This window comes from Coregonus clupeaformis, unplaced genomic scaffold, assembly GCF_020615455.1.
Source record: "Coregonus clupeaformis isolate EN_2021a unplaced genomic scaffold, ASM2061545v1 scaf0417, whole genome shotgun sequence".
Lineage (NCBI taxonomy): Eukaryota > Metazoa > Chordata > Actinopteri > Salmoniformes > Salmonidae > Coregonus > Coregonus clupeaformis.
Window position 1 is genome coordinate 122,706 of NW_025533872.1, and position 26,033 is coordinate 148,738.

The following is a 26,033-nucleotide window of genomic DNA, read 5'->3' on the forward strand; positions in this document are numbered from 1 at the left end:
AGTAGCCCCCCCCCAAAAAAATAAAAAAATAACGATACTTGGAGTCAAATATCGATATAACATCGTCCAAAAATAATATCGCAATATGTAACTGTATCAATTTTTCCCCCCCATCTCTAGTAGTTACAGCAGTGACCTCATTATGATGGATCCTTTTCCTTCATCTGTCTGGTGAGGTGGAGATAGAGGTGCCCGGGGAAGACAGACAGCAGCAACCTTTAGTTCAGAGTGAGAAGGATGAGAGCAGCCAGGTGTAGATGCAGGTATACCTGGGACTTTCAGATAGAGACTGTTATTGACTGGTTGGCCATTTTGCTTGTGTTTTGATTGATGAGCTTGAGCCAATGGAAGAATTTACTGTATGTTTGTTTGACAGTATGGGACATACTATATTCATAAAACTGGTAATCTGGATCTGTTGGCAGTCTGACTGAGGAAAACAATCGTTTTGAGCTGTGCAGAGAGAAACCAGTGTGTAGTAGACCATCTAACAGTGCTCTCAGTATTCCTCAGCTCTCTATTGTGATTATTTGAGTCTTATTCATTGCTTAATGACATTTTGAATATGCATGCATTTGGTACGCTACCCGTCACAAAACAGATGCGAATTGCAGTGTAATTTGGTCATCTTTTTATCTATCCGTACAATCCTTAGATACTAGTAGACCAGTGGAGAGGATGGCAGCATATGGGGTTAATAGAGGGTTAAAACCCAGAGAGAGTGGGAGGAATTGTTATGGAGGCTATTCTTTCCGAAGAGTAGTTTTAATCGTTTCAATATAAAAAAAATATGTTTGTAGTTTTATGTAAACGCAAAAGCTCATGTAGTATGTGTGCAATAAAAATGTACTTTCAGCAGGGCAGCGATGAAATCAGACAGTAGGAGCTAGTGCTGTGTGTGCGTGTGCGTGTGTGTGTGTGTGTGTGTGCGTGTGCCTATGTGTATGCATGTATTTCTGTGTGTGTCTTAGTGATAGTTGCAGTGCTGTGAATGTCTGCCACTGGAATTAGCCACAGGAGGCTCTCTGTGTGACACCCAGCACAGCACTGCATGGGGAGAGTCAGTGAGAAGGGCCATCCATGTGGCCGTATTGTTTTTGCCAGAGATGTCTTTGTGTTGTTCTCTGTAATAAATTGCCTTACTGGGGCAGAACTCATTAGTCTTTAGTGATTCATAGTCTCCATGTTAATTATTTGTACTGTACAAATATTAGGGGAGCTGTCCCAATCCTTTTGAAAGCATCCCTACCTGCCGCACCCATCCCTGCCCAACAACCATACACACTACAGCTGTAATACAGCAGTCTGATTCAACCCCTTGTTTACACTACCACCACATTCTGTTAGGCTCGCTGCTATTTTCCACCCTCCTTCCTCAGCCCCATGCAGCCCAGCTGGATCCATCTATCTCTATCCCAGGCTCTTTTACAGCAGCACGGCTGGGCTGGAAGACATATGAAAGCTGCTGCTTTAATCATTACAGGAACTCACCGAGCTAATGACCAGGATGCAATTCTCTGCCCTATCAGAAGCATCTAATGGATGTGCCTCTGGGAGATCAAGATGGGTTTCAATATTAGGATGGGCCAGCCCACAGTTGTAATTGCCCTGTGCAACAACCTTACAGAGTGAGGAAGCTAGCTGCCACAGCTTATTTCTCCTCCTGGTTATTATGTATGCTGTACTTAACAGCTCCCCTGTGCCATGCCAGGTCATTAACTACTTATTGTGAAAATCATTTTAGTGTGTTATCTTTAGGGTTATTGGTTATTATTGGTTATGCGAGAGAATGCTGTGTCTGTATTTCTTCCAGGTGTAAGCCTATAGGCTATTCCCCATTTATCTTCAGGGGTTGTCGTAATGGGGGTGCGTGGCTCCGCTACAACTGTGAAAAACGGTCGCAGTCCACACTGTCCGGATTCTGTCGCAGTCCACACTGTCCGGATTCTGTCGCTGTCCACACTGTCCGGATTCTATCCTGTCCACACTGTCCGGATTCTATCCTGTCCACACTGTCCGGATTCTGTCGCTGTCCACACTCTCCGGATTCTGTCGCTGTCCACACTGTCCAGATTCTGTCGCTGTCCACACTGTCCGGATTCTATCCTGTCCACACTGTCCGGATTCTGTTGCTGTCCACACTCTCCGGATTCTATCCTGTCCACACTGTCCGGATTCTGTCGCAGTCCACATTGTCCGGATTCTATCCTGTCCACACTGTCCGGATTCTGTCGCAGTCCACACTGTCCGGATTCTATCCTGTCCACACTGTCCGGATTCTGTCGCTGTCCACACTCTCCGGATTCTGTCGCTGTCCACACTGTCCAGATTCTGTCGCTGTCCACACTGTCCGGATTCTGTCGCTGTCCACACTGTCCGGATTCTGTCGCTGTCCATACTCTCCGGATTCTGTCGCTGTCCACACTCTCCGGATTCTGTCGCTGTCCACACTGTCCAGATTCTGTCGCTGTCCACACTGTCCGGATTCTGTCGCTGTCCACACTGTCTAGATTCTGTCGCTGTCCACACTGTCCGGATTCTGTCGCTGTCCACACTGTCCGGATTCTGTCACTGTCCACACTGTCCGGATTCTGTCGCTGTCCACACTGTCTAGATTCTGTCGCTGTCCACACTGTCCGGATTCTGTCACTGTCCACACTCTCCGGATTCTGTCGCTGTCCACACTGTCCAGATTCTGTCGCTGTCCACACTGTCCGGATTCTGTCGCTGTCCACACTGTCCGGATTCTGTCGCTGTCCACACTGTCCAGATTCTGTCGCTGTCCACACTGTCCGGATTCTATCGCAGTCCACACTGTCCGGATTCTGTCCTGTCCACACTGTCCGGATTCTGTCACTGTCCACACTCTCCGGATTCTGTCGCTGTCCACACTATCCGGATTCTGTCGCTGTCCACACTCTCCGGATTCTGTTGCTGTCCACACTGTCCGGACTCTGTCGCAGTGCACACTATCCAGATTCTGTCGCTGTCCACACTATCCGGGTGAATTCCGATTCTGTCGCTGTCCACACTCCCCGGATTCTGTCGCTGTCCACACTCTCCGGATTCTGTCACTGTCCACACTCTCCGGATTCTGTCGCTGTCCACACTGTCTAGATTCTGTCGCTGTCCACACTCTCCGGATTCTGTCGCTGTCCACACTCTCCGAATTCTGTCGCTGTCCACACTCTCCGGATTCTGTTGCTGTCCACACTGTCCGGACTCTGTCGCAGTGCACACTATCCGGATTCTGTCGCTGTCCACACTATCCGGGTGAATTCCGATTCTGTCGCTGTCCACACTCCCCGGATTCTGTCGCTGTCCACACTCTCCGGATTCTGTCGCTGTCCACACTCTCCGGATTCTGTCGCTGTCCACACTGTCTAGATTCTGTCGCTGTCCACACTCTCCGGATTCTGTCGCTGTCCACACTGTCCGGACAATTAAAAATGCCATCTATTTTTACACACATCTATAGGTGAACCACGTATAGCTGTAAAACATTACAGCAGCATACTGTATATGGTAGGCCTAAGGGTCATCCATTTCATCCCTTAAATCAATTCTGAAAAATGAAAGAGCTCCATGAAACACCTGCCATTATGGCTACTTATCAGCAACATTATGACATGTTGAATTGCTGTCTGAGTGAGATGACCAGTAATGGATAGTTACAGTATCATTATCATTGCTCAGGTAGTGCTGAAAACATAATATCAGCTGATTGCTTCCTTTGATAGATGTGTTCTACAAAGGCTACTCACTGTATTTCTTTTTCTCACAAAAGGTAGTATGAAAAGAAATTGAACAACATACTGAGCAAAATGAGAGCAAGAAAGAATGGAGAAAGGTAGGAGGCATCAAACGTGGAAATAAAGGAAGAATGACAGGAAATGAAAGAAAGTGTAAGGGAAGAGGGTTATGTGGATGTTTTTACCAAGCTATTCTCTGCCCTGACCAACTTACAAGGCCTGGAGTTGTATAGAGAGGGATGGAGAGAGGGATGGAGAGAGGGATGGAGCGAGGAAGGGATAAGAAAGCAGAGGAATTGTGTAGGCAGAGGGACAGAGAAAGGGAGAATGTAACAGAACGAATAGGAGGATGAGGTGGAATTGAAGTCCATTGTTTATGCACAATGTTGTTTGCCAACACATTTCTTTGCCTTTTGAATTGTCTTGGCAGAGGAGGTGGGCTAGATGAATAGCATTCAAGAGGCAGTGATATTATTATTTTTATCAGAAATGTGTGAGTGAAAGAGGTTTTATCTCTCAAGTTTGGTCTTGACTTCTTGAAAGATGAACAAAGGATAAGAGGAAGAGCTGCAGTACTGATCATGTACAATGAGACACCAAAGAGGAAGGAAGCTGCCGATTACAATACTTGTAATTGAACCCTCTTAAAGACCATTGTTTTTATTTTCCTTCGTTTCACCGACTCTGTATTCATTCACCAGCTGTAGATACTAACACAGACGGGGAAAGTAGACATGATATTTTATGCCTGTACGCTTGCCCTCTTTTCCTGTCTCTTTCCCTTTTTCTCTTGATAGATTGCTCTGTCTGCAGGTTAGTGATGATGGAGTGGGAGAGAGCATATTAAAAAAGCACATTACAGGCCCACACTTCCCTCTCCTCCCATCATGATATGCCTCATTTGTGTATTTTTCCTGCATTTGTTTATTAGATTTTACCAACATATTGCCAAAGGGATATGTAGAGATATTCTTACAACAACATTTGCTCTTGGCCTTGTCCTTCTCTCTCTCTCTCTCTCTCTCTCTCTCTCTCTCTCTCTCTCTCTCTCTTCCGTCTCCCTCTCCCTCTCCCTCTCCCTCTCTGTCTCCCCCTCTCTCTCCCCCCTCTCTCTCTCCTCCATCTCTCTCTCTCTCCCCCCTCTGTCTCTCTGCAGGGTCTCTATCTATCAGTGTGTTCCTGGTATCTCTGGGGCTGACGGTGTGTGCCGTGTGGCTCGTAGCTCTGTGTGGAGTCTGCACCTGGTGTCAACGCAAACTGGTGAGTGGACCATTAACATTTACCTATGACATTATATCCTATTGCTTGGTTTTAGATCACATTGTCCTTCCCAGAACAACACAGTACAGCAGGCTTCCATCCACTCTTCCATGACTCTTATTTATTTGTACAACTTTTATTCTACTAGGTTGGTCAGTTCTCATCAGCAATGATGACCTGGCCGAGAGGTCATTATACACATGTTCAGGTCATTATACACACCCCAACATTGACCCACAATATTCCCCCGAGCTAGTAGGGATTTATCCTGAGTTAGCTGCCTGGTAAGGTTAGCTGCCTGGTAAGGTTAGCTGCCTGGTAGGGTTGATGATTGAACCCCAGAACTGTATACGCACACTTTTACCCACATTTGCACAGACATGCCCCACATCCTCATAATAGAACTGCAGGATAGTGTGAGAGAGAGGTGTTAGGCTGTAGGTGTTACATATTACACGAGAGGAAGACTGTGAGAGACAGAGACATGTGAGAGACCGAGACATGCAAAGACATGCTTTGAGATTCTGTCTGTAATGAAACGCGCTATAAAAGTTTAATCAATTCTCTCCATCCTTCGCTCTCCATATCTCTCTCTCTATCTCTACTTTCTCTCCATCTCTCTCTCTCTCTCTCTCTCTCTCTCTCTCTGTCTCTCTCTCGCCATGACAATGCACTGTGTCCATGCCCCTCTCGTACCCTATGCCATTAAAATGGTACAGTTGGACACCCAGGTAATTATCTGTGATTAATAATTAGCTATTTGCTGCCTGTTCCCGCCATTTGGCTATTAGAGGAAAGCAGAAAAATGGTTAATGGATCAGACATTCAGAATGAAAAGATACTCTCTTTGATTAAACTGTTTTTAATGTGCAATCCTTTCACCATTCTGTATAATTGAGTATATCATATTTTATTAAGTAAAGGATGATTTCCCCCTCCTCGCATTCTTTAACTCTCACCTTCCTCACTCACCCTTACATCAGGTCTCAGTGTATGGCTGTCACGATCGCCAATAAAGTAGGACCAAAAGCGCAGCGTTGCGAGTGAACATGATGACTTTATTAACTAAAGCAACCACGAAGAAAACAACAAAATGACGATCCGTGAAGTTCTAAACTGAATACTACTAACAGCAACAAAGAAACAATAACCCCCAACACAAAGTGAACTCCACACAGTATAAATATGGCTCCCAATCAGAGATAACGAGCCGACAGCTGACACTCGTTACCTCCGATTGGGAGTCATACGACTAATCAAGAACAATTAACCAAACATAGAAAATGCACAACCAGAAATCCCAACATAGAAATACACCCAAACAATGAAACTAAACAACCCTGGCTCAAATATCAAGGTCCGTGGAGCCAGAGTGTCACATTACCCCCTAAAGGTGCGACCTCCGGGCGCACCAGCATACAGTCTCGGGGAGGGTCTGGGTGGGCGTCTGTCCCTGGTGGCGGCTCTGGCCCAGGTCGTGGTCCCCACCCCCACCTTAGTCACTATCCGCTTCCGTATTCCCTTCCTCATGACCACCCCCCAACTAAACCCCACTGGATTAAGGGCGGCACCGACTACGGGCAGTACCGGACTAAGGGGCAGTACCTGACTAGATGGCGGATCCTGGCTGGCTGGCTCTGGCGGATCCTGGCGGGACGGCTCTGGCGGATCCTGGCGGGACGGGCTCGGCGGATCCTGGCGGGACGGCTCTGGCGGATCCAGGCTGGACGGCTCTGGCGGATCCCTGGCTGGACGGCTCCGGCGGATCCTGGCTGGACGGCTCTGGCGGATCCTGGCTGGACGGCTCTGGCGGGATCCTGGCTGGACGGCTCTGGCGGATCCCTTGCTGGACGGCTCTGGCGGATCTGGCTGGCTGACGGATCTGGCGGATCCTGGCTGGCTGACGGATCTGGCGGATCCTGGCGGGCTGACGGATCTGGCTGCTCATGGCTGGCTGACGGATCTGGCTGCTCGTGGCTGGCTGACGGATCTGGCTGCTCATGGCTGGCTGACGGATCTGGCTGCTCGTGGCTGGCTGACGGGTCTGGCTGCTCGTGGCTGGCTGACGGGTCTGGCTGCTCATGGCTGGCTGACGGATCTGGTTGCTCGTGGCTGGCTGACGGATCTGGCTGCTCGTGGCCGGCTGACGGATCTGGCTGCTCGTGGCTGGCTGACGGATCTGGCTGCTCATGGCTGGCTGACGGATCTGGCTGCTCATAGCTGGCTGACGGATCTGGCTGCTCATGGCTGGCTGACGGGTCTGGCTGATCCTGTCTGGCGGAAGGCTCTGGCTGATCCGGTCTGACGGAAGGCTCTGGCTGCTCCTGTCTGGCGGAAGGCTCTGGCTGCTCCTGTCTGGCGGAAGGCTCTGGCTGCTCCTGTCTGGCGGAAGGCTCTGGCTGATCCTGTCTGGCGGAAGGCTCTGGCTGATCCTGTCTGGCGGAAGGCTCTGGCTGATCCTGTCTGGCGGAGAGCTCTAGCGGCTCCCGGTCTGGCGGACGGCTCTGAAGGCTCATGGCAGACGGGCGGCTTTGCAGGCTCTGTACAGACGGGCAGTTCAGACGGGCGTTGGGCAGACGGACAGTTCAGACGGGCGTTGGGCAGACGGGCAGTTCAGACGGCGTTGGGCAGACGGGCAGTTCAGACGGGCGTTGGGCAGCCGGGCAGTTCAGGCGCCGTTGGGCAGACGGGCAGTTCAGACGGCGTTGGGCAGACGGGCAGTTCAGACGGGGCGTTGGGCAGACGGGCAGTTCAGGCGCCGTTGGGCAGACGGCCAGTTCAGGCCGGGCTGGCGACGCACATCGTGGACCTGGTGCGTGGAGTAGGAACAGGCCGGACCGCATCGGGAACACCCACCACTGGCCTTAACTGGGGATCAAGAACGGACCGACCAGACTGGGAACACACTTCAGTCTCTCATGCCGTGCCACAACAACTTCCCTCCCTCTACTTCGCCAATGGCTCCCGTAATCCGATAGCCTTCTCTCCTTTTCTCCCTGTGGCAGCCTCCTGCTGCCCAGGCGCCTAAGCCATGTGCCCCCCAAAAAATTTTTTTGGGAGTAACCACGGGCTTCCAGCCTCGACTCCGCGCTTCCTCTTCATACCACCTCCTCTCGGCTGCAGCTGCCTCCAGCTCTTCACGAGGGCGGTGATATTCCTCCTCAGACCACCTCCTCTCGGCTGCAGCTGCCTCCAGCTCTTCACGAGGGCGATGATGTTCCTCCGGTTGTGCCCAAGGACCCTTTCCAGCCCGAATCTCCTCCCATGTCCAAAAGTCCTTAGGAGGCATCCATAACTCCTGTGTCCAGACCCCTTGCTCCTGGACGCGCTGCTTGGTCCTTTGAAGGTGGGTTATTCTGTCACGATCGCCAATAAAGTAGGACCAAAGCGCAGCGTTGCGAGTGAACATGATGACTTTATTAACTAAAGCAACCACGAAGAAAACAACAAATGACGATCCGTGAAGTTCTAAACTGAATACTACTAACAGCAACAAAGAAACAATAACCCCCAACACAAAGTGAACTCACACAGTATAAATATGGCTCCCAATCAGAGATAACGAGCCGACAGCTGACACTCGTTACCTCCGATTGGGAGTCATACGACTAATCAAGAACAATTAACCAAACATAGAAAATGCACAACCAGAAATCCCCAACATAGAAATACACCCAAACAATGAAACTAAACAACCCTGGCTCAAATATCAAGGTCCGTGGAGCCAGAGTGTCACAATGGCAACAAATATGTGTGCATATACTGTGAGCTACATTCAGTACATTAACCTAAGCAAAACAGTAATACACACATTCAAGGACACTAAAATGCAGGCACTGAGGATAGAACATGAGCACATTGAATTTTGTATCTAACAGTTTGTCAATGGCAGAATCACACTTTTGAGTTCATATTTCAGTCTCTTGCCACCTTTAGTTTATATGCTGGACCGCACAACTCCAAATTATTATCTTCTGCCATAACAAACTCCTTGGATGAAAGTTTCAGTGCTTTCCGGTTGTGTTAGATTTTCTTGAGTTTCCTTCTGATTCCATAACCTTGTGTGAGGCTCTTGGTAGTGTGCATGGGGAATGGTATGGGGAGATGTTGTGTGGCCATGATGGTGAACATGAACAGAATTCTCCATTAGGTTATGTAAACATGGCTTTGTGCCCTGAGCAATGCGTTTGCCTGCTTGTCGTCGTCTCCCGGTCCCATGCTAATGATTCATATGCTAATGAAAACATCACTCTGAGCTATTGGCTGCTGCCTGAGCAACTGTGATTCTGCCCATACGTTTGATCTGCTCTGGAAATACTTTCCCTTGCTTCTGCTCCCTCCCTCTCTCCATCGTTCTCGTTCTCCTTCTCTGTCTGTCCCTCTCTCTCTCTTGGCCTTTCTCCCTCTCCTTCTCTGTCTGTCCCTCTCTCTCTCTCTTGGCCTTTCTCTCTGTCTCTTTCTATTTCTCTCTCTGCCTTTCTCCCTCTCTTGGCCTTTTCACACGGTCTCTCTCTCTTTCTCTCCCTCTTTCTCTCTCTCTCTCTCTCTCGCTCTCTCTCTGTCTAGGAGCATTTGTGGAGTGAGCATAGCACATAGGTGGATAAAACATGCAGAGGACTGAATTCAGCTGAGTGATAAAACGGTTATAAAGTGAGATGGAGATTGAATAAGCATGCATGTAAATAAGCTGTAATATTAGTAATTGGTATTATGCACATTTGTGTTGCTGCACATTTATGTTACATTACCAGTCTGTCATACCCTGTGTACAGTGAGGACTTTCAGTCTGGTCTTCAAAGATGAATCATATCATACCCTGTCAAATACACAGACACACACACGGTAAAGCGACTCAACCTTCACCGTCCATTTCTCTTGTCCTCGATCTTTCTATTGCTCTATTTACCCTCACACTCTTTATGTCTGTCTTTGCATATACTATATGTCTCCCTCTTTACCAGTGTTTCGTAAGCAAATTCAGAGTCCACAGACACTGAGAGACCCAATAGTCCGGCGTCCCATTGTGACATAGCTACGCGGCTCTGAGTCCACAGTCCACGGGGGAAGCACAGCCCGACTGCACACCTCCCCAAATTCCCAACCAACGCGGCTCCTTTATTAATTTGAATGTGGTGACAGTTGGAGAAATTGCTTGTATGAAAACCAACGGTCCAATATTCTAGAACGGACGCGTACCCGTTTGGACTCTGATAAGCGCTTTATGCGTTTGTCACCTTTGCCACTTTATCGCTATGTCCTTGTCAGTATGTCTCTGTCCTCCTTGTTTCTCTATTTATACCTCCACTGTTTCCCCTTCCTCGTCCTTGCTTGTCTCTGTGTTATCTTCCGCATCATCTTCCTTCTCTCTCTCTCTATGCTGTCCTTTTTCTCTCACTGTCTGTCCCTGTTTATACATAGCAGGGTCATTCCACGAAAAGAGTGCCTTTTGCGTATCTTTGATAGTATTTTAAGTAGAAATTGTGCACCAATATTGAATATTACAAGCTGGTTATATTAAATGATGTAGAATTCAATAAATAAATATATATTTTTTTATATGAATAAATGCTTGCTAAAGTGCCAAAATTCAGCATTTTGACATGTCGCTCCGTCAACCCTGTGTCACATTTAGGAAGATTTTAACCCACTTAATCCTAACATTTCTCAAAGTTTCACGATCATTGTAAAGCCCTAGTTATTTTGTTGCTTTGACAGTCATTTTTGAAGATTATTATTTATTTCATGTGATTAGTAATTCTGTCCCTCATTTTAAGGTCAACCCTGTTACGTGAACTGAACTCTCGTTTTAATATGGTGAAACTATTCCTCTTTTAAATATTGTTTTCAAAAGAAACATCTAAAAGTCAAATCATAGAGTAAAAGCAGGTGAGCTGGTTCTACTCTTTTTGGTAATTTTCTGGTGTTTTGTGGTGGAAAACTGAGCGGGTCGAGCATAACACGTCAACCCTGTTACCCATAGATAGACAGACTAGAAATGATTTTAACAATTTCATTATTTTGTCAAGCTTGCATTCAATTGCCACTCCCTGTTCCTCACAACGAACTTCCATGCCACCTGTCACAAGGGGACTTATGGCTGATTTAAGAAGAAATCGTCAACCCTGTTACTTTATTTGGCACTTAATAGGCACTTACTATAGTAATTATTTTATTGAACCTCTTGAGATGGGAAAACTTGTTTTTCATGAAGTTGAACATGTTCTCTTTATGACAGAATGTTAAAATTAGGTGAAATCAAATGTTGTTGTTTTTTTACGAAGTTACACTTCTCAAATGGCACCGAATTGGTGGAACGACCCATCACATTTCCCTAAACTCATAGGACATGAATGACTTTATAAAAATCAACCTTGCATGCAAAAATGTGCATAAAACGGGCAACTTACAGTAGTGACATCACCTCTGTGTGAAGATAAAACCCCTAATCAGTTACCTGACCTGGAAGCTGTGTCACTTTGTGACACTGTTGATGGCAAAAAAAATAAGAGTAAATACATTGGACAGCTACAGAATTGTGTTTATGAGAAAGTACACAGAGGTAGACACAATGAGATAAATACAGTGATATTTAGCCCACGGTAGTTGATAGATGCAGCCCTGTGTAGAGGTGCTGTATATCAGCCCAGCATATGGGTGAGGGAAGATGAAGACGTCAGAAACAGGTATCATGGGTCGATTATGGCAGGAAGGAGGAGGGACGGAGGAGGGGATGGAGGGAGGGAGGGAGGGAGGGAGCAGGGAAGGGGAAGGAGGATAGAAGGAGGGGGAGGGAGGGAGGGAGGGAGGGAGGGAGGGAGAAGGCAGGGGGAGGAGGATAGAAGGAGAGGGAGGAAGCAGGAGGGAGGGAGGGAGGAGGAGGGGGAGAAGGAGTTGGATAGAGGAGGGGAGGGGAGGAGAAGGGAGGGATGAGTGGTGTTGGCGGCCGTTGTGTGTGTTGGGCTGTGACAGACATAATGAGGGCTGAGGACAGACCCTTCACAGGGCTGCAGCATTACACTGCTCCTAGTGGGGAGACATTCATGATGTCTCGCCAATGCACTCCACCTCTTCTCCTCAACCCTCTTCTCCATTCTCTCCCCCTCCCCTCTTCCCCTTCCAATTCACCATCCTCTCCTCTCCACATCCTCTCCTCCATTCTCTGCCCCTTCCCTCTCCCCCATCCTCTGATGTTCTGTCTCTCCTCTCTCCATCTCACTTGATTCTGTTTCAACCCCCCTGGTCCTGTCACTCTCTCTCTCTCTCTCACTCTCTCTCTCTCTCTCTCTCTCTCTCTCTCTCTCTCTCTCTCTCTCTCTCTCTCTCTCTCTCTCTCTCTCTCTCTCTCTCTCTCTCTCTCTCTCTCTCTCTCTCTCTCTCTCTCTCTCTCTCTCTCTCTCTCACTCTCTCTCTCTCTCTCTCTCTCACTCTCTCTCTCTCTCACTCTCTCTCTCCGCTGTCTCTCTCTCTCTCTCTCTCTCTCTCTCTCTCTCTCTCTCTCTCTCTCTCTCTCTCTCTCTCTCTCTCACTCTCTCTCTCTCTCTCTCTCTCACTCTCTCTCTCTCTCCACTCTCTCTGCTGTCTCTCTCTCTCTCTCTCTCTCTCTCTCTCTCTCTCTCTCTCTCTCTCTCTCTCTCTCTCGCTCTCTCTCTCTGTGTTGCCTACCCTTCCCACTCAATCATACATCGCCTTTCTCGCCTTCCTTCTTTCCCCTTCTCTTCCCTCTCTCTCTCTCTCTCTCTGTTCCTCCCACTCCCTGTCTTCAGTGTTGCATCTTCTCTCTCCCTCCCCTACTCTCTAGCCTCCTGAAGATTTTATGATAGTGTTAAATGATAGATGAGCTGCACTTGATAGCATATTCTTGAATGTTTGAAATCTAGCCTTTTCTGATTCCCTAAAACCACTGTGTGAGTGAATGACTGTGTGTGGGGTGGATGGGTGGGCGGTGGGGTTTGGTCATTCCCAGAGATCTGCCCTCTATTGATAAGTGTTTATGACAAACAGGCCATGTAATTTGCGACAGAGAAAATAATAATGTTTAATTTACAGTATACCTCGTAGGCACGCCGGACTAATCTAGGTTTCCTGTATGAATGCGACAGTAAGTCTATAGTAAAACCCTTTCCAGCACCAAACTGCCTTACGAAAACCTTTCTTTATAGGGTTATGGTTTCCTCTACTACATGTGATGTATATATTTGGAAAGGAACCGAAGTGAAAGGAAAATCCATCATTATTTGATTTTACAAGGATCACATTGTATATATTAGGTTTGGTGAGTAACACCTATTAAATCAAGTTGGTTTAGAAACTCAGCTTGAGTATTACTTTGATATGAAACTATGACATTTTGAGTCAAACCATATCAAATGTATGATCAGAAACACAAGTCATTATAAGATTCTGTATATTAGGCTCAATACCCATCACTCATAGTGCAGGGTTGATGTGTCCACTCACTGTGCTCTTACACATTTCAAATGGACTAGCTTTAGCTGTTTTCCAGTCTGTTTGAAGGGTGGAATACTCTCTTTATTCATTTAAAAGATGATGAGCATTGAAATGAAAAACAAGAGTCTGTAGCTGTACTTTGTGACAGTGTGTGTTTAGTGTTTACTCAGTGTTTGGCTTCAGTGTACAAATTGTCATACACCGTGCATTCATTTGATACGCCAGGCCAGGCCAATCATATACAGTGGGGGAAAAAAGTATTTAGTCAGCCACCAATTGTGCAAGTTCTCCCACTTAAAAAGATGAGAGAGGCCTGTAATTTTCATCATAGGTACACGTTAACTATGACTGACAAATTGAGAATTTTTTTTCCAGAAAATCACATTGTAGGATTTTTAATGAATTTATTTGCAAATTATGGTGGAAAATAAGTATTTGGTCACCTACAAACATGCAAGATTTCTGGCTCTCACAGACCTGTAACTTCTTCTTTAAGAGGCTCCTCTGTCCTCCACTCGTTACCTGTATTAATGGCACCTGTTTGAACTTGTTATCAGTATAAAAGACACCTGTCCACAACCTCAAACAGTCACACTCCAAACTCCACTATGGCCAAGACCAAAGAGCTGTCAAAGGACACCAGAAACAAAATTGTAGACCTGCACCAGGCTGGGAAGACTGAATCTGCAATAGGTAAGCAGCTTGGTTTGAGGAAATCAACTGTGGGAGCAATTATTAGGAAATGGAAGACATACAAGACCACTGATAATCTCCCTCGATCTGGGGCTCCACGCAAGATCTCACCCCGTGGGGTCAAAATGATCAAAAGAACGGTGAGCAAAAATCCCAGAACCACACGGGGGGACCTAGTGAATGACCTGCAGAGAGCTGGGACCAAAGTAACAAAGCCTACCATCAGTAACACACTACGCCGCCAAGGATTCAAATCCTGCAGTGCCAGACGTGTCCCCCTGCTTAAGCCAGTACATGTCCAGGCCCGTCTTAAGTTTGCTAGAGTGCATTTGGATGATCCAGAAGAGGATTGGGAGAATGTCATATGGTCAGATGAAACCAAAATAGAACTTTTTGGTAAAAAATCAACTCGTCGTATTTGGAGGACAAAGATGAATGGGGGCCCATGTATCGTGAGATTTTGAGTGTAAACCTCCTTCCATCAGCAAGGGCATTGAAGATGAAACGTGGCTGGGTCTTTCAGCATGACAATGATCCCAAACACACCGCCCGGGCAACGAAGGAGTGGTTTCGTAAGAAGCATTTCAAGGTCCTGGAGTGGCCTAGCCAGTCTCCAGATCTCAACCCCATAGAAAATCGTTGGAGGGAGTTGAATGTCTGTGTTGCCCAGCGATAGCCCCAAAACATCACTGCTCTAGAGGAGATCTGCATGGAGGAATGGGCCAAAATACCAGCAACAGTGTGTGAAAACCTTGTGAAGACTTACAAGAAACGTTTGACCTGTGTCATTGCCAACAAAGGGTATATAACAAAGTATTGAGAAACTTTTGTTATTGACCAAATACTTATTTTCCACCATAATTTGCAAATAAATTCATTAAAAATCCTACAATGTGATTTTCTGGAAAAAAAATTCTCAATTTGTCTGTCATAGTTGACGTGTACCTATGATGAAAATTACAGGCCTCTCTCATCTTTTTAAGTGGGAGAACTTGCACAATTGGTGGCTGACTAAATACTTTTTTCCCCCACTGTAGCTGCAGTCCTGAGTTCCAAGGTTTATCATATAGTTGAAGTCATCAGGTTTATCTCAAAATGTTTCATTATAATTCCACTGACTGTTATGAATTGTGGAAACAGCATCTATTTCAACACCTATGTTTTATGTATGTTTGGGCGTGTACTGTTTCTGAGTGTGTAGTGTTATATGTGCGTTGGGTGTGTTGGATGTTTTTGGACGTGTCTAATCCCCACTGTGTCTGATGCTTGATGCTCCCATCTGTTCATTCTATATGGTTAACAGATGTATGGATTATTGCTGTGGAGAGGGTTTGGAGTCACATTTAGATCCTGAGAGCTGGCTGTATGTAGCAACGGTCATCAAAATTGTTAAAATATTTTTAAAACAATTCTATAAAATGCAACAGTTGGACAATAGATGAAGATACTCCAAACTTTTTGAATGTTTAAAATCCATCAGATATTAACTGAATTATAGCACATAAAACATTTGACTGGCACAGACAAATAATGAATGTTTTTTCTTAGAATGCACTCATATATACATTTTCTAAAGGTATCATCTATTTTTTATATATATTGTGTTAAAATAAAGAAAATGATATGTGCGTCATTTGCACAAATAACACAACGGGGTGGAACAGAGCTGCAACCACCAAACACGTGCCCTGTCTAGGCCTACCTGAACTCACCTGTGCTGTCTAGACTGCCTCATTAATACCTGTTGTCACGTTCTGTTGCACAATTCAACAAGTATGTCAATAGCAGGATATCCTCGGATTAAAAATCAACACGTGTGGCTCTAGATTACACCTACAGTGGGGAAAAAAAGTATTTAGTCAGCCACCAATTGTGCAAGTTCCCCCACTTAAAAAGATGAGAGAGGCCTGTAATTTTCATCATAGGTACACGTCAACTATGACAGACCAAATGAGGAAAAAAAATCCAGAAAATCACATTGTAGGATTTTTAATGAATTTATTTGCAAATTATGGTGGAAAATAAGTATTTGGTCAATAACAAAAGTTTCTCAATACTTTGTTATATACCCTTTGTTGGCAATGACACAGGTCAAACGTTTCTTGTAAGTCTTCACAAGGTTTTCACACACTGTTGCTGGTATTTTGGCCCATTCCTCCATGCAGATCTCCTCTAGAGCAGTGATGTTTTGGGGCTATCGCTGGGCAACACAGACATTCAACTCCCTCCAACGATTTTCTATGGGGTTGATATCTGGAGACTGGCTAGGCCACTCCAGGACCTTGAAATGCTTCTTACGAAGCCACTCCTTCGTTGCCCGGGCGGTGTGTTTGGGATCATTGTCATGCTGAAAGACCCAGCCACATTTCATCTTCAATGCCCTTGCTGATGGAAGGAGGTTTTCACTAAAAATCTCACGATATATGGCCCCATTCATTCTTTCCTTTACACGGATCAGTTGTCCTGGTCCCTTTGCAGAAAAACATCCCCAAAGCAGGATGTTTCCACCCCCATGCTTCACAGTAGGTATGGTGTTCTTTGGATGCAACTCAGCATTCTTTGTCCTCCAAACACGACGAGTTGAGTTTTTACCAAAAAGTTATATTTTGGTTTCATCTGACCATATGACATTCTCCCAATCCTCTTCTAGATCATCCAAATGCACTCTAGCAAACTTCAGACAGGCCTGGACATGTACTGGCTTAAGCAGGGGGGACACGTCTGGCACTGCAGGATTTGTGTCCCTGGCGGCGTAGTGTGTTACTGATGGTAGGCTTTGTTACTTTGGTCCCAGCTCTCTGCAGGTCATTCACTAGGTCCCCCCGTGGGGTTCTGGGATTTTTGCCCACCGTTCTTGTGATCAATTTGACCCCACGGGGTGAGATCTTGCGTGGAGCCCCAGATCGAGGGAGATTATCAGTGGTCTTGTATGTCTTCCATTTCCTAATAATTGCTCCCACAGTTGATTTCTTCAAACCAAGCTGCTTACCTATTGCAGATTCAGTCTTCCCAGCTAGGTGCAGGTCTACAATTTTGTTTCTGGTGTCCTTTGACAGCTCTTTGGTCTTGGCCATAGTGGAGTTTGGAGTGTGACTGTTTGAGGTTGTGGACAGGTGTCTTTTATACTGATAACAAGTTCAAACAGGTGCCATTAATACAGGTAACGAGTGGAGGACAGAGCAGCCTCTTAAAGAAGAAGTTACAGGTCTGTGAGAGACAGAAATCTTGCTTGTTTGTAGGTGACCAAATACTTATTTTCCACCATAATTTGCAAATAAATTCATTAAAAATCCTACAATGTGATTTTCTTGATTTTTTTTCTCAATTTGTCTGTCATAGTTGACTTGTACCTATGATGAAAATTACAGGCCTCTCTCATCTTTTTAAGTGGGAGAACTTGCACAATTGGTGTCTGACTAAATACTTTTTTCCCCCACTGTATCTATACATACTTTACAGTGTTTGCAAAATCTGACATAATAGTTATTCCCCTACCTAAGAATAGTAAAGCCCCCTTAACTGGCTCAAATAGCTGACCAATCAGCCTGTTACCAACCCGTAGTAAACTTTTAGAAACAATGGTGTTTGACCAGATACAATGCTATTTTACAGTAAACAAATTGACAACAGACTTTCAGCACGCTTATAGGGAAGGACATTCAACAAGCACAGCACTTACACAAATGACTGATGACTGGCTGAGAGAAATTGATGATAAAAATATTGTGGGGGCTGTTTTGTTAGACTTCAGTGCGGCTTTTGACATTATCGATCATAGTCTGTTGCTGGAAAAAACGTATGTGTTATGGCTTTACACCCCCTGCCATATTGTTGATAAAGAGTTACCTGTCTAACAGAACACAGAGGGTGTTCTTTAATGGAAGCCTCTCCAACATAATCTAGGTAGAATCAGGAATTCCCCAGGGCAGCTGTCTAGGCCCATTACTTTTTTAAATATTTACTAACGACATGCCACTGGCTTTGAGTAAAGCCAGTGTGTCTATGTATGCGGATGACTCAACACTATACACGTCAGCTACCACAGCGACTGAAATGACAGCAACACTTAACAAAGAGCTGCAGTTAGTTTCAGAATGGGTGGCAAGGAATAAGTTAGTCCTAAATATTTCAAAAACTAAAAGCATTGTATTTGGGACAAATCATTCACTAAACCCTTAACCGCAACTAAAACTTGTAATGAATAATGTGGAAATTGAGCAAGTTGAGGAGACTAAACTGCTTGGAGTAACCCTGGATTGTAAACTGTCATGGTCAAAACATATTGATACAGTAGCTAGGATAGGGAGAAGTCTGTCTATAATAAAGCGCTGGTCTGCATTCTTAACAGCACTATCAACAAGGCAGGTCCTACAGGCCCTAGTTTTGTCGCACCTAGACTACTGTTCAGTCGTGTGGCCAGGTGCCACAAAGAGGGACTTAGGAAAATTGCAATTGGCTCAGAACAGGGCAGCACGGCTGGCCCTTGGATGTATACAGAGAGCTAACATCTCTCCTGGCTCAAAGTAGAGGAGAGATTGATTTCATCACTACTTGTATTTGTGAGAGGTATTGACATGTTGAATGCACCGAGCTGTCTGTTTGAACTACTGGCACACAACTCGGACACAAGACATGCCACCAGTGGTCTCTTCACAGTCCCCAAGTCCAGAACAGACTATGGGAGACGCACAGTACTACACTACCGGTCAAAAGTTTTAGAACACCTACTCATTCAAGGTTTATTCTTTATTTTTACTATTTTCTACATTGTAGAGTAATAGTGAAGACATCAAAACGATGAAATAGCATATATGGAATCATGTAGTAACCAAAGAAGTGTTAAACAAATCAAAATATATTTTATATTTGAGATTCTTCAAATAGCCACCCTTTGCCTTGATGACAGCTTTGCACACTCTTGGCATTCTCTCAACCACCTTCATGAGATAGTCACATGGAATGCATTTCAATTAACAGGTGTGCCTTCTTAAAAGTTAATTTGTGGAATTTCTTTCCTTCTTAATGCGGTTGAGCCAATCAGTTGTGTTGTGACAAGGTAGGGGGTATACAGAAGATAGCCCTATTTGGTAAAAGGCGAAGTCCATATTATGGCAAGAACAGCTCAAATAAGCAAAGAGAAACAACAGTCCATCATTACTTTAAGACATGAAGGTCAGTCAATACAGAAAATGTCAAGAACTTTGAACATTTCTTCAAGTGCAGTCGCAAAAACTTTCAAGCGCTATGATGAAATTGGCTCTCATGAGGACCGCCACAGGAATGGGAGACCCAGAGTTACCTCTGCTGCAGAGGATACGTTCATTAGAGTTACCAGCCTCAGAAATTGCAGCCCAAATAAATGCTTCACAGAGTTCAAGTAACAGACACATCTCAACATCAACTGTTCAGAGGAGACTGTGTGAATCAGGCCTTGATGGTCGAATTGCTGCAAACAGGACAATGACCCAACACACCTCCAGGCTGTGTAAGGGCTATTTTACCAAGAAGGAGAGTGATGGAGTGCTGCATTAGATGACCTGGCCTCCACAATCCCCTGACCTCAACCCAATTGAGATGGTTTGGGATGAGTCGGACGGCAGAGTGAAGGAAAAGCAGCCAACAAGTGCTCAGAATATGTGGGAACTCCTTCAAGACAGTTGGAAAAGCATTCCAGGTGAAGCTGGTTGAGAGAAAGTCAATAGTGTGCAAAGCTGTCATCAAGGCAAAGGGTAGCTATTTGAAGAATCTCAAATATAAAATATATTTTGATTTGTTTAACACTTCTTTGGTTACTACATGATTCCATATCTGTTATTTCATAGTTTTGATGTCTTCACTATTATTCTACAATGTAGAAAATAGTAAAAATAAAGAAAAACCCTTGAATGAGTAGGTGTTCTAAAACTTTTGACTGGTAGTGTACATCGAGCCATGACTACATCAAGTAACTCATGCCAGCAGTAAAATTAGATTTAAAAAACAAATAGAAAATACACCTTATGGAACAGCGGGGACTGTGAAGCAACACAAACATAGACACATGCATACAAACACACGATAACATACGCATTATACACACATGTACACATGGATTTTGTGTTATAGATATGTAGCAGTAATCTAATCAAATCAAATTGTATTTGTCACATACACGTGTTTAGCAGATGTTATTGCGGGTGTTGCGAAATGCTTGTGCTTCTAGCTCCGACAGTGCAGTAATATCTAACAAGTAATATCTAACAATTTCACAACATATACCCAATACACACAAATTGTCACGATCGCTAGACGGAGTAGACCAATGCGCAGCGTTAGTTGCAAACATACTTAAACTTTATTATCTTTAGTGATAATATGAACAACAAAACGAAACGTGCAGTCCTACGGTTAACACAACCAACACGGAAACAAACCAAACGGAAACAAGATCCCACAACACCTGTGGGAACACAGACTGTTTAAATATGGCTCCCAATCAGAGACAACCAGCAACAGCTGACACTCGTTGCCTCTGATTGGGAGCCACTCTGGCCAACATAGAAATAGAACAACTAGACACTCAACCACAGCACACAAACACAATGAATCTACACACCCTGGCTCAACATATAGAGTCCCCAGAGCCAGGGTGTGACACAAATCTAAGTAAGGAATGGAATTTAAGAATATATACATATATGGACAAGCAATGACAGAGTGGCATGGACTAAGATACAGTAGAATATTATAGAATACAGTATATACATATGAGATGAGTAGCGCAAGATATGTAAACATTATTAAATTGACTAGTGTTCCATTTCTTAAAGTGGCCAGTGATTTCAATAGGCAGCAGCAGCCTCTAATGTTCTAGTGATGGCTATTTAACAGTCTGATGGCCTTGAGATAGAAGCTGTTTTTCATTCTCTCGGTCCCAGCTTTGATGCACCTGTACTGACCTCGCCTTCTGGATGATAGCGGGGTGAACAGGCAGTGGCTCGGGTGGTTGATGTCCTTGATGATCTTTTTGGCCTTCCTGCGACATCGGGTGCTGTAGGTGTCCTGGAAGGCGGGTAGTTTGCCCTCGGTAATGCGTTCGGCAGACCGCACCACCCTCTGGAGAGCCCTGTGGTTGCGGGCAGTTCAGTTGCCATACCAGGCAGTGATACAGCCCGACAGGATGCTCTCAATTGTGCATCTGTAAAAGTTTGTGAGGGTTTTAAGTGCCAATCCAAATTTCTTCAGCATCCTGAGGTTGAAGAGGCGCTGTTGCACCTTCTTCACAACACTGTCTGCGTGGGTGGACCATTCCAGTTTGTCAGTGATGTGTACGCCAAGGAACTTGAAGCTTTCCACCTTCTCCACTGCAGTCCCGTCGATGTGGATAGGGGGGTGCACCCTCTGCTGTTTCCTGAAGTCCACGATCATCTCCTTTGTTTTGTTGATGTTGAGTGAGAGGCTGTTTTCCTGGCACCACACTCCCAGAGCCCTCACCTCCTCCCTGTAGGCTGTCTCATCATTGTTTGTAATCAAGCCTACTACTGTTGTGTCGTTTGCAAACTTGATGATTGAGTTGGAGGCGTGCTTGGCCACGCAGTTATGGGGTGAACAGGGAGTACAGGAGGGGGCTGAGCACGCACCCTTGTGGGGCCCCAGTGTTGAGGATCAGCGAAGTGGAGATGTTGTTTCTTACCTTCACCACCTGGGGCGGCCCGTCAGGAAGTCCAGCACCCAGTTGCACAGGGCGGGGTTCAGACCCAGGGCCACAAGCTTAATGATGAGCTTGGAGGGTACTATGGTGTTGAATGCTGAGCTATTGTCAATGAACAGCATTCTTACATAGGTATTCCTCTTGTCCAGATGGGATATGGCAGTGTGCAGTGTGATGGCGATTGCATCGTCTGTGAATCTATTGGGGCGGTAAGCCTAGGGTGACAGGTAAGGTAGAGATGATATGATCCTTGACTTGTCTCTCAAAGCACTTCATGATGACAGAGGTGAGTGCTACGGGGCGATAGTCATTTAGTTCAGTTACCTTTGCTTTCTTGGGTACAGGAACAATGGTGGCCATCTTGAAGCATGTGGGGACAGCAGACTGGGAAAGGGAGAGATTGAATATGTCCGTAAACACACCAGCCAGCTGGTCTGCGCATGCTCTGAGTGGAGTAGAGGCCTGAGGGCACACACTTAATATGTTGTGAAATCTGGTATGAATGTATTCTAATGTTTTTAAAATGTATAACTGCCTTAATTTTGCTGGACCCCAGCTAATGGGGATCCATAATAAATACAAATACATATTCAGAAGTTCCTTTTATTTAATTTGTAAACATTTCAACGGTATTAAATTATAACTTTTTTCCATTCCACAAAAAATTTACACACATCAAAATAAAGGTATCTTTCTTCTCTTTCTTGTGATGTAAGTGTCTAGACGATGCGTTAAATCCCTGACTAAGTTTTAGCGTTCTTGTAGATGCAACGGAAAGAGAATGTATTCCATTGAGCCCATTTCAGCCATTACTGTGGTGTGTTTGACAGGTCATTACAAAAATTTCCGCGGTCATAACGTTAACGGGAAAAAACGACAGGCACAAGGAAGAGTATGAAAGAGTCACAGGAGTAAAATGAAAGCAATCAATCAGCGAAATTTAAGTGACAAGTGGATTTTGCACCCCTCAAAGACAGGAAATGGCTGAAAAAGACAGATCCTCAGGTGGGCGGGGCATGCACGTTGCTGCTGTATGTGCTGGCTCGCATCCAAAGTGTTGCTCTTCTGTCTCTGCCTGGAATCATTTAGCATATTCTTGACACCTGATGGCATTCTAAAGGCTCTGTATTGAAGGCTCCACTGGTAAAGTGTTTTCAGATGTAAACAGCAATCAAGACAGCGCACAGAGCGACACAAAGCAATGGACAAGAAGGAAATTATTTTTCTCTCTTTCTCTCTCTCTCTCTCTCTCTCTCTCTCTCTCTCTCTCTCTCTCTCTCTCTCTCTCTCTCTCGCTCTCTCTCTCTCTATCTCTCTCTCTCTCTCTCACTCTCTCTCGCTCTCTCTCGCTCTCTCCAGGGGAAGAGGAACAAGCCTGGGGTGGAGGCAGCCAGCACCCCAGATTCAGTTCAGATTCGTGGCCGAGGGGAAAACAAAGCCATCAAGTAGGTATTGGATGGGGGGGATGTGAGCTCAGGTCTACTGTATCTTGTCACCAGGAGGGAATTCATCAAGTAATACTTAATTGTCACATAGGGGAATTTGCTTGGCAACAATACAGGCATTCCTGGCATACATGTAACACAACACAGGACATGCAACACTTCACTTTATACAACATATCACAGGTAGATATAGGTAGTGTCTGGTGTCTGCTAAAGCCCCAGTAGAATGGCTACAATGTTTCAAGCGGAGATCCATCTCCTCATGTAATCTGTTGTTTCACACCATTCTTTATTCACATCAGACCTGTTTATTGAAACAGGGAAGACAGAAGACATTTTTGTAATACCCACTTGAGTCTGAACACTTTAAAACACAATCTTTGGGAGTTAATGGGCTTGCCTGTGTTTGTGTGTGTAAATGAATGATGACTCGCTGGGCTGGAAGAGGCTGGCTGAGCTATGAGGGATTCACTACAGCACAGCTAACATGGACTGTCAAGAGGACAAGAGGCAAAGACCTGGGTGTGCTCAAATAAAAGGCAAAAACACTGAAACCCGCTGAGATATGGAGAGGAAGGAATTTTTAGCAAGGGAAAGAGCAGTTGTGGTTGTTAAATAAGAGCATCTTGACAACTCATCACAGTCCTTCCTGTGAAAACAAGAGGCATAAATTATAGCATACTTAATTTGACAGGCTTCAGATAAAGAGCATGTTAAACTCCAGTAAAATTAGGCACTACACGATGTGTCCCTGAACACTCAATGGAACTGTAATAATAACTTACTGATAAGCCACTAGTCTACAGTCCAACTGCAGTGTTACTTCATTTTACAGCCTGAATGTGATTACCTTGGCTGAGTTTCAGTTGAAATGTGCATTACATCTAGAGTGTAAACCTAAAACCATTGATCTACTTGGATTGCACTAATGTAACCTTTATCTCAATGCCTTGTAAAGTACAATTGTCAGAATCACTTAATTGAGCACTATACCTAATATTGAGCGTATCATAGTACATTTATAACTATAGCCCAATCCCAATAAAAAAATAGTATATACCTGCAGCAATGTTTTGATGATATATTCTACTGTATGACTGTTTGTTGTTAACATTCCTCCTTCATGGTTGCAGCTGCGCAGCTCAAGGCCTGACTGACGGTGGACTCTGTCTAAAGCTAACCCAGCAGTCCTCTCCCTCCTCTGTCACCATTCCACCTGTTCTCCCATTCTCCCTTTTATCACTCTCCTCTCTGTTTTATTTCTCTCTTCTCTCTTTCTGTCTCTCTCCCTTTTTCAAAAGTATGTTTTATCTGTGTAACCAACCTTTGCTGTTTCACTTTGACTTATAACATGCTATATATTACTCTGTGATTGACGTTGAATACATGTTTAACTCTTTCACTGTTTTCTAATCCCTTGTACAGAGAGAGGTATAATCAATTCATTTGTCCATGAGTCTGGATGCTGTATCAGCTCAAAGAATAGACAATATGCTTTTCCCAAACCCCATCCCCTTTAAACCGATATACTCTTTACCTTCCTTAATACACTTGTTTTTCTACTTGCTTTTCCAAGACATAAATGTTTTGCTCTGAAACTGTATTACGAATATTATAATGGAATTACTTTTATAAATGCAGGACCAGGGCCGGATTACCGAACGGGCACGCAGGGCAGAATCACTTTTATTAAACTGACTTTTATTAAACTGATTACTTTTATTAAACTGAAGTAAAATTGCTGTTCTGTTGGTGTATGCACCGAACACTTACGATAGCTCATTTTATGACCAATTCTGTACCCTGACACTAGATTTAGCTGACTTCAGACTAATTATTGGCGGCGATTTTAATGCAGTTTGGGAGTACAGGCTAGACAGATCTGGGCAGACAGAGGAGAGAGACCAGCATCTTACCTCTGTGGCACTGCGTAAATGGGCAAATGAGGCGGCAGTTGACGATTAATGGCGAATTATGAGTCCCACCTCTGGAATTTCACCTTTTTCTCTCGTCGACACAAATCCTTCTCTCGAATTGACTTTATATTCACTTCAAAGGACCTGTTCAACAAAGTTCTTGATATAGATTTATTACCCATGGCCCTCGCCGACCATCGAGCTGTGCTTTGCAGGCCTGCTATCAGAAATTACAAACAACTTTTAATTTACCGGGCAAATCCTTCTTTTATTTACAATTTCCCTCTGCCATGCGAGCATATGGTGTTCCCTGGGGCGAAACACTACCAACTCACCCCCTCTGAAAAAAATTGAGAACCGGCCTAAACCCAGGGGACTGTTTTCTGATCTCAGAAGCCCCTGCCAATCAACCTACTATAGAAGAGAGACCTCTTACATTCAATCACTGAAATTAACTGGCAAACTGTATGGTCTGTAATTCTCTCTTCTAGAAATCCTAATTATCAGAATATCCATTTTAATTTTGTCCACAGATCTTATCTTACCCCAGATTATTCGAAATGAAAATACATCCAACCCCGAAATGCTCTCTATGCCCTCAGGGTGCTCCCGGTACCTGTGGGTGGGTGGGTGCAACTGTCCTGTGGTGGGAGGGGTGGGCATAGTGGTCCTGTGGGAGAAAGTAAATGTTTTCTCTCTGCACCATGGCAGAATGTGTTGAAATGCAGTAAGTTCGCAGATTTCAGAAATGGGGGGCCCCCGGAGGTCGGTGCCCCAGGGCCCCAAATGTGGTAGTCCGGCCCTGTGCAGGACCCCCTATCCCTAATGT

At 45.0% G+C, this 26,033-nt stretch overlaps 1 protein-coding gene across 1 annotated transcript in view; it reads left to right on the plus strand.

Moving 5' to 3' along the window:
- syt7b (synaptotagmin VIIb) overlaps window positions 1-26,033 on the plus strand; it is a 111,742-nt gene that overhangs the window by 41,473 nt on the left and 44,236 nt on the right. Inside the window, exons 2-3 of the mRNA XM_045215276.1 lie at window positions 4,909-5,012; window positions 23,203-23,288. Of these exons, the coding sequence (XP_045071211.1) occupies window positions 4,909-5,012; window positions 23,203-23,288 (190 nt within the window). The remainder of the gene's footprint in view (window positions 1-4,908; window positions 5,013-23,202; window positions 23,289-26,033) is intronic.